The 8,244-nt window shown below is 59.4% G+C and overlaps 1 protein-coding gene across 4 annotated transcripts in view; it reads left to right on the top strand.

The window, feature by feature from the left end:
- Positions 1-7,789, top strand: part of CBFA2T3 (CBFA2/RUNX1 partner transcriptional co-repressor 3) — a 79,990-nt gene extending 72,201 nt beyond the window's left edge. For all 4 annotated transcript variants that reach the window (XM_081806219.1, XM_081806220.1, XM_081806222.1 and 1 more), the window contains one exon: positions 1,370-7,789. In XM_081806219.1, the coding sequence (XP_081662345.1) occupies positions 1,370-1,669 (300 nt within the window). In that variant the 3' untranslated portion in view covers positions 1,670-7,789. The remainder of the gene's footprint in view (positions 1-1,369) is intronic.
- Positions 7,790-8,244: the final 455 nt, after the last annotated feature.

Here is an 8,244-nt window from a genome sequence, read left to right on the forward strand (position 1 = left end):
CGGCCCCAGCCTCTGGTCCAGGCCCCGAACCCTCACTCTGTTGCCTCCCCGCCTCACGACCTCAGGCAGCCGGCGAAGTGGGTCCTTGTGGTGTCCCCGTCGTGCTGACGTGGACCCCGAGGGCTCCAGGGGTAGGTGGCTTGCCCCGGGCCGCGCCCCAGGATGTCATGGGCATTATCCAGACCTAGGCTGGCAGGCGCCGAGCCCATGCTCTTGCTAACCTGTGAAAGCTGGGGGCACGGCGCGAGTGGAGACCGCGGGGGTGTCTAGAGGGCCTCGTCAGCTACCGCCCGCATGCATGCACTCCAGGGGCCTGAGCATCACGTCGTGCTGGCTCCTGGGCATCAGAGGCTGGGCGGGGTCCGCAGGGCGGGGGCAGGGGGTGCCTCTCCTCCTCGTCCAGAAGGACTCTCACGTCAGAGGAGTCGGGGGAGGGGGAGAGGTTTTCCTCTAGAACTGTCCTTTGGAAGGGGACTTGTCTCCAGACCTCTGGTATGTGTGTGCGTGGATGGGCCCAGAGGGTCAGCTCGTGTGTCTGCAGCAGCTGCTGCAGCAGGTACTCCGAGCTCCGGAGCGGCAGGCGGGTCAGAACGGGCAGACCGCATGGAGGCAGGTGCCAGGGAAGGCAGCAGGGCAGTGACATGTGAGCAGAGTCGTGCAGGAGGTGAGCGAGCCGGGCAGGGATCTGGGGAGCAGAGCGAGGAGGGAGCAGCAAGCACCGAGATCGGGGCACGCTGGGCGGAGTGAGGACCGCAAGGAGGCCGGTGTGGCCGAGCAGAGCGAGCCAGGAAGCCCAAGAGGCCTCGGGGGCCAACTAGACACTGGGCCTTCCTCCTGGGGCGGGCGTGGGCTCCCCGACCCTCAGCCTGGCTGCCAACTCGGGTCTCTCCCAGTATCCCTGCCCACGTTCTGCTCACGTGCGCGGCTGAGGTTACCGCTCGTTCCACAGAAAGGGAGCAGAAGCCCCATGGTGGGGGGCAGGGGGTGCCTGGCCGTGCACCCTGCACTGGAATCTGGCCGTCTTTACCCAGCCAGGGTGCACATTCTGGGCTTGAGCCCAGGTAAACCAGGAGGGCTTCCTGGAAGAGGGGACAGGCCGTGGCTGCCTTCCCTCCTGAGGACCCCGCGGTCCTGTAAATGCTGCGTGGACCTGACTGGGGCAGGCTGGAGTTGTGTGCCTCGGCGGTGCGTGCCCAACCCCCACAATGGCCCAGCCAGGGGCCCGTGGCCGCTGGGGGCCGCCCCGGCCGGCCCGAGTGGGGGTGTTGGCAGCGTGTGCTGCCCCAGTCTGCGGCCGGGCTGGGCACCTGGGCTTCGGGGCCCAGCGTCCGCCCTGCGGCCGCCCGCTGACCCTGTCCCCCCCACCCAGAGCTGCTGGAACTGTGGGCGCAAGGCCAGCGAGACGTGCAGCGGCTGCAACGCAGCCCGATACTGCGGCTCCTTCTGCCAGCACCGGGACTGGGAGAAGCACCACCACGTGTGCGGCCACAGCCTGCAGGGCCCCGTGGCCGCCGTGGCCGACCCGGGGCCCGCGCAGCCCGACGCCGCGGCCGGCCTGGGCCCCTGCCCGCCCGCCGGGGCCGCCAGCCCCAGCGAGGCCAGCTCCGCGGGGCCCTCCCGGCCAGGCTCGCCCGGCCCGCCCGGGCCCCTGGACGCCGCGCCCCGCTGACCCCCCACCCCGGCCCACGGATGCCGCGCCCTCCAGCCCGCCCGGCCCCCCAGCCCGCCGGCCGCTGCCCCCGGCCCTGGGAGCTGCTGCTGCTACCGCTTCTCTCCAAAAGAAAAGAGAACCAACAAAAACTGCATCAACGCAACTTCCTCAGCTACCTGGCGGTCTCACGCCACGACCGCTCCGAGCGTCCTCAGAGACCCCCACCGAGCTTTAGCCGGCAGAGCAGCGCAGCCGGAGCGTGACCGGCTCGCCCGCCGCCTGTCCCCGTCCCGCTCGCGCGCCCCCGTTTTCCTGTCGTTATCACCCTCGTACGCTTTCTCTTTAACAAAGAAATCTGTTGGGTGGCTTCTATTTTCAGTGAAGAATTTTGGGGGGTTTTGTGGAACAGACCTACTCAGAAGTGGATAAAGGAAACGGGGGTTTTGTCCGCTTCCTGCTTAAAACGGGAAACAGAAAATTGACATCTTACAGGTGGAGGTCTGAGCCGCCGTGGCCCAGAATCCACCCCAGGGGCGCGTGGCCGACGCGGTGAAGACGGTAAGAACGATTTCAATTTCCAACTCGAGAAACATTTTTCGGAGTTTTTTTTTCCTTTAATGTCAAACTCTTTGGCTTTAAGTAGAAATCCAAAAAGTTTTTAAAAAAAAAAAAAAAAAAAAAAGGAAAGGAAGCATACCGGTAAACTACCTTACCAGCTAGCCAGCCAAGGACGCCGGACACACCTCTGCTCCAAAGGAAATCCAAAAAGCAAACACAAGAAGTCAAAATCCAAAATGGTTTTGTCACTGCCAAAGTATCCTATCCACGGTTTTACTCCACTTTTGGATTTGTTCAGGTGTCGTCCTGTTCTCTTGCTTTGATTCCGTGTTTCGGGTTGTGGGGACATTGGGGTCTGGAGGGTTTCACTCAACAAGAGGCCCCCTGGGTTTCTCTGCCACGACGGAGGGCTCCCCACCCACGTGAATGCATGTCCGCATGTGTCCGCGCGTGCGGGGGCCACCCCCATCTGTCCTCACGCCCTCCGTGAATTCTCATCACATTGCATGTTTTCCACGCGTGAGAACGCGCTAACGTGTCCTTCCCAGGAGAGAGTAACTCTGAAGCCAAACTGTGACAATCTTTTGGGTTGATTCTTGACTGCGTCTCAAAGCTTGAGGAGACAGCATCCGGGCCCTGGAACTGCTGCTTCTCCATCTCTCCTCCTCTACCTCTCCTCGCACCCCACGAGGCCGCCCGCCGCCACCCCAGCCCCGGAGTCTGCTGTCCCCACTCTCCTCTCTGCACACAGTTGCAGAAATAGAAGGAAAGCTACAAAAAGAACGCCCTCACCAGACCTGCTGGAGATTCGGTCAGCTGAAGAGAGCCCCACGTTTCTGTCTAGCTGCTCCTTGGGGGCATGGTCTCTCGGGGCCCCCAGCCCTGTCCCCTCACCCCACTCAGCTGCCCCAACCATCTCAAGGAGGAAATGAAGGAGTAAGGAAGCCCTCGCGTGTACTCCGTGGCAGGACCCACGGTGGACGCGGCCCATGGTCTGGCATTTCCTGGCATCGCGGTGAGAGAGTCCCAGGACTGCAGTGCAATATGGGGAGTGACCAGCTACTGAAACCGGGGCTCCTGGGGGCCCCGCCGAGAGGCAAGAAATCAAGAGTATACGCTAATGTGAATGTATATAGTCCTTGCAGAGGTCCAAATAATGATGTTCATGGTGGTGATAATAAAAAAGGGATGTTTGCCAAATAAAAACAGAGAGAAACCGCGGAAGTATATAAAGCTTAGGAAGTAGATTTTCAAAGAAATTGGAACTGTGGTCCTGTGGGGAGCAGTGGGTTTGTGTGATTGCTGTGATTTTTTCCAGAGCTGTAGGAATTCATCGTTCGGTCCTGGGAGGAAGGGTTCCATCCAGGGGCCGCAGATCAGGTGCCATCCCAAATCCTGCCTGACGGTGGAACCTGCATTCTGGAAGTCGAGATAGACCCATTTTATCCTCCAGAAATGTCCCCAGCCTCAAGCCACGGGTCCGTGCTCCTGTCGAAGGTTCGCTTTCGTGGGTTTCAGAAAAGCAAGAACCAGTTCGGGATTTGGGCTCTCGATGAGACTCTGGAATCCCACCTGTCGTGTGTCCAGGCTTCTGTCTTTCTCTCTGGCAAGCGCCGAACCTATGAAAACAGTAGTTTTGGATGTGCACCTTGGAAGCAGGTGTTTTGGGACTCTTTTCCCCAAGGTTGTGTCCAGAGAGCGTCTGCCCCAAGTACACTGGGGGTCTGGGTGAGCAGGTCTAAGGCCCCGATGACCCATGTCCCTGACGTCGGGATTGGAGTGAGGCTGCTGCTCTGAGGCAAGGCCTGCAGGAGCCCTCACTTGGGACCAGCTGGTCTGCTCTGCCAACCTGTCTCCCTGCCCCTCACAAGGCCTCCCTCTGGGGACGAGCAGGTGCACCAGGGAGTGTAGCATGTCGGCTGGCTGGGGGTGCCCCTGCCACACCAGAGGCCAAGGGTCCGAGATGGGGCAGACCCTCCCACCCTAGCTGTTGGGAACAGGTCACCCTCAAGCCAGCTCTAAAAGGCCATCTTCCCGGTGTGGTTCCTACATCCATGTCCCGTATATCAAAAAGCCAGCCTCCAGGGGGCTGCAGTAGCCCGGCATGAAGAGCTGACCCCAGGCTGATGGATGGAGCCCCTGCAGGCTGAGAGCATGGCAGGATCAGGGCATGGCAGCCGGGTGGGGTAGGGGGCCTGCAGTGAGGAAGCTGAGGCCCAGAGCCAGCAGCAGGGAGATACCCTGGTAAGTGCTGTGTCCGCCAGCGCCCAGCAGCTCCTTCCACCCAGGGAAGCCTGAGAGGGGCCCTGGGGCTCGGTCCGTGTTTTGGGGGCTGGTGTTCCTGTCCGTCACTGTGCTCAGGCCCCATTCGGCCAAAGACCTCACAGCAGAACCAAACACAGGATCGATAGCTTTGGGGAGGGGCTGTGGCAGAGTTTCTGTTGTAGGAGATGGGCTAGAGTGTGCACCTGTCCTGTGTAAAGAGGGGATCTACAGAAGGGGATCTAGCCTCCTGCCCTCTGCTCAGAGACTATCGTGCCCTGCTACCTCCTGAGCTTATGAACCACTGGCCAGAAGGGCAGCGTGCAAGGGTCTCCTTTCCGCCGGCCACCACCACACAGGTGACCCAAACCCTCAGTGAGATGCAGATGCTCATGGAGCCTCCCTCCCCCTAAATCAAACTAAAAGGGCTCCTCTCCTGTTCTGAGCCCCAAGCTGCCGCAGGAAGGCAGAGCGAGACTGGCAGGTCAGGTGGCAGCCAGAGCTCCCTCGTCCAGAGCCAGGCCACATACGGTGCACAGATGGGGGGTGGGGGGCCAACGAGATGGATGCTGGCACCCCTAGGCCCTCTCACTCCCCAGTGTGTGACCCCTCGACCTTTCCCACCCCCTCCTCTGCCTCCCCTGTTTCCCATCCTGCCCTGGACCCAGGCTGGCCTTTCCATTAGGACATGTCACTGTCCCCAGGTTGTATCTGGCGGGTGTCCGAACAAGGACCAGTGCTGCCTCCTCCCCGTGTGAACAGGTTGGCGCACCCCAGACCCCATCGGGATAGAGGGTCCCCATCCCCACAGCTCACCAGGACCAAAGGGAAGCCTCAGGTGTTACCAGGAGCAAAGAGGACAGATGGATACAGCCTTGGGGGTCCCGAAGGGTCAGGGCCAGGACAAGAGGAGCCAGATGCCCAGGCAAGGGGCTTCCCCATGGGATCCACAGGTGGAGCCACTCACTAGAGGCCTCTAGAGCTTCAGCAGCAGGGGAGATGGACAGGAGAGGGGCTGGGAGGTATTGGTTTTAGTTTCATCTCAATGACATGGTGGAAAGAGATCAGGACAGGCCCTAACTTTCTCTTTTGCCAATTTTCCCAAATATATCCTCAAAATGACACCAAAGTCCCTTCATTGTTATCCACCCATCCTGCCTGTTCCAGCCTACTCTAGGAAGCATGTCTGGCCATTACTCTGCCCATCCCCCCAGCCAACCTACAATTGTTTCTTGATTCTTTTATTTCATCAGCTCACCCTTCTGACCAATCAGTCATCTGTCTGGCCATCCATCCATCCACCCACCCACCCACCCACCCATCCACCCACCCATCCATCCATCCATCCATCCATCCACCCATCCACCCATCCACCCATCCATCCATCCATCCATCCACCCACCCATCCATCCATCCAACCATCCACCTATCCACCCACCCACCCCATCCATCCACCCATCCTTCCGTCCATCCATCCATCCATCCATCCACCCATCCTTCCGTCCATCCATCCATCCATGTATCCACCCACCCATCCATCCACCCACCTTCCATCTGTCCATCCACCCACCCACCCACCCACCCATCCATCCACCCATCCATCTGTCCATCCAACCACCCACCCATCCATTCACCCACCTGTCCATCCACCCGTCCACCCACCCGTCCATCTGTCTATCCATCCATCCACCCGTCCACCCACCCATCCATGTATCCATCCATCCATCTATCCACCCACCCATCCACCTATCCACCCACCCATCCCTCCATCCACCTATCCATCCATCCACCCACCCACCAACTCACCCATTCAGCCAAACACCCACCCATTCATCTGTCCATCTATTACTCTATCCCAGCTGCCACTTGATTCCACCCTCCCCCATTCAAACTTTCACTTAATCACCTCTCTCTCCACCATCCACCCCAATACATACCAGTCACATATCTGTCCATCTCTTCTCCAATCTAACCCACACAGCCATGCCTCAGTCCATCCACCCTGTCCACTTCCATCCTCTGAACCCAGAGTAGCATCACCAAGTCCCCCAGTATTCCAAAGCAACAAGGGCAATTTGGATCTTCCCATGACCTCGACTGCCCTAAAGGAATCTGCCTGTGGGCTCAGCAAGCCTCCCCAGTGCCTCAACCATTGGTCCAGGCCTGCTCCAGGGACAGATAAAGCTCTGCTGCAGGCGTTGTGAGTAGACTGGACCAATGTCCTAGCAACAGCTTTGGCCAGTCTGGGCCAGCCAGGCAAGTGTGGTGGCCATGGGCCAGGAGCACTCATTGGGAGATGGCCCACACACCTGCTCAGGGGCCCTGTGACCAGAGCCACCAGTCAGGGTGAGCACATTCCCTGGCAAGACCCCAACATTGTGGGTGTCCTGTCCTTGTCTCCAAGGGTCACTGCCCGGAGGAGGTGTCCTCAGGAAAGGAGGGGGAGGGGAAGAAAGATGCCAGTGCTCCTAGAGCTCTTCTCCCCGGGTATGCATGGCTCGCTCTGCCTCCTTCCCACTCCCATCCTCCATCCTGGGCTACCAGACTCCGGAAATTAGCCCTTTAGGGCTCTGGAGAGCTACAGGAACAGACCCTGCCCAAGCTGAATTTGGTTGATGGCGTGGGCGGGGGGAGAGGGGGGCAGATCTCTGGGACACTAGAGGCCCTGCACTTCCTAGCCCCAGGCTCCCATGCCACACGGGATATTTTCCAAAATGGGACTGGGCGCACGTTCCCCAGACGATGGTCCTGCTAGCAGGATTGGAGGAGAAAACAGAACACAAGGAGCTAGATTGGGGGTACATAAGGCCTGGGGAGCCCAGCATCTGCAACAGCACCTATCTGGTCCCCCACAGTTCTGGAAAACTCCATTTTGCATGCTTTCTGTTCCTTCTGTTTCAATTCAGCTGGCTGCTGGAGTGCCACCCCAAAGACCCCTTGTGATACGTCGGGACTCAAACTGGAGCCTGTTTTTTAATTATTAGAACAGAGGCAGTGGACACCCTTGCTGTCCACAGGGACGAGGGGGCCCAGCCAGGCTGGCCTCCAGGGTGTCAGGCCCTGGGAACAGGCTCATGGGGATTGGATGGATTTTTCCTCTTCTCCTTTTTTTTTTTTTTTAAACTCCTCAAAAGGAGTTGGAGCGAGTGTTGGTTCATTTTCCTGTGACGGGCTTTCCTCAGCGCTGTGGAACCCATGGCATGCCGTCCCCGTTGTGTGTCCCCTGATGTGCTTTGTTTGACCTGGGTGCTGTAAGACGTCATGATTCAGGTCACGTCCGTTATCTGTGTCGTGTAATAAAGCCAACGTTTGCCATCACGGGGCTGTGCCTCTCCTTGGTTCCGGTGACCGCGGGGAAGCCGTGTCTGTTGGGGGGGGGCGCTTTCTCGGTGCCAAGCAAGAGACAAGGCCCTGCCCCATGGGGGTGGTGAAAAACGGGTGACGTAAGTTGGGGTGTGAATGGGAATGGACCCCCTGGTGCAGTTCACCCACAGCCTCCTGTGCTCTTGCCACATGGGTGAACTTTCAAAAGCTGGGTCCTCAAGGCGATCTGGACGACCTTGGGCCCCAGCTGACACCCATGGCTTGTGGCTGTGCCGGGCATGTTCCACAAGACCCTAAAAGAGGACAGTGAGGAAAGGGACACCTTGACCCCAAGGAGCCAGGGTGTCGCAGCCAGGGTGTCCTGGCTCCCAGGGCAGGGCCTAGCCAGATTCGGATGCCCAGAACTTGGCATTCGTGGTGTGCTGGCAGCCCCTGGGAGGAAGGGGTGT

The sequence above is a fragment of the Leptonychotes weddellii genome, chromosome 16 (assembly GCF_054177405.1).
Source record: "Leptonychotes weddellii isolate Sample4059 chromosome 16, ASM5417740v2, whole genome shotgun sequence".
Lineage (NCBI taxonomy): Eukaryota > Metazoa > Chordata > Mammalia > Carnivora > Phocidae > Leptonychotes > Leptonychotes weddellii.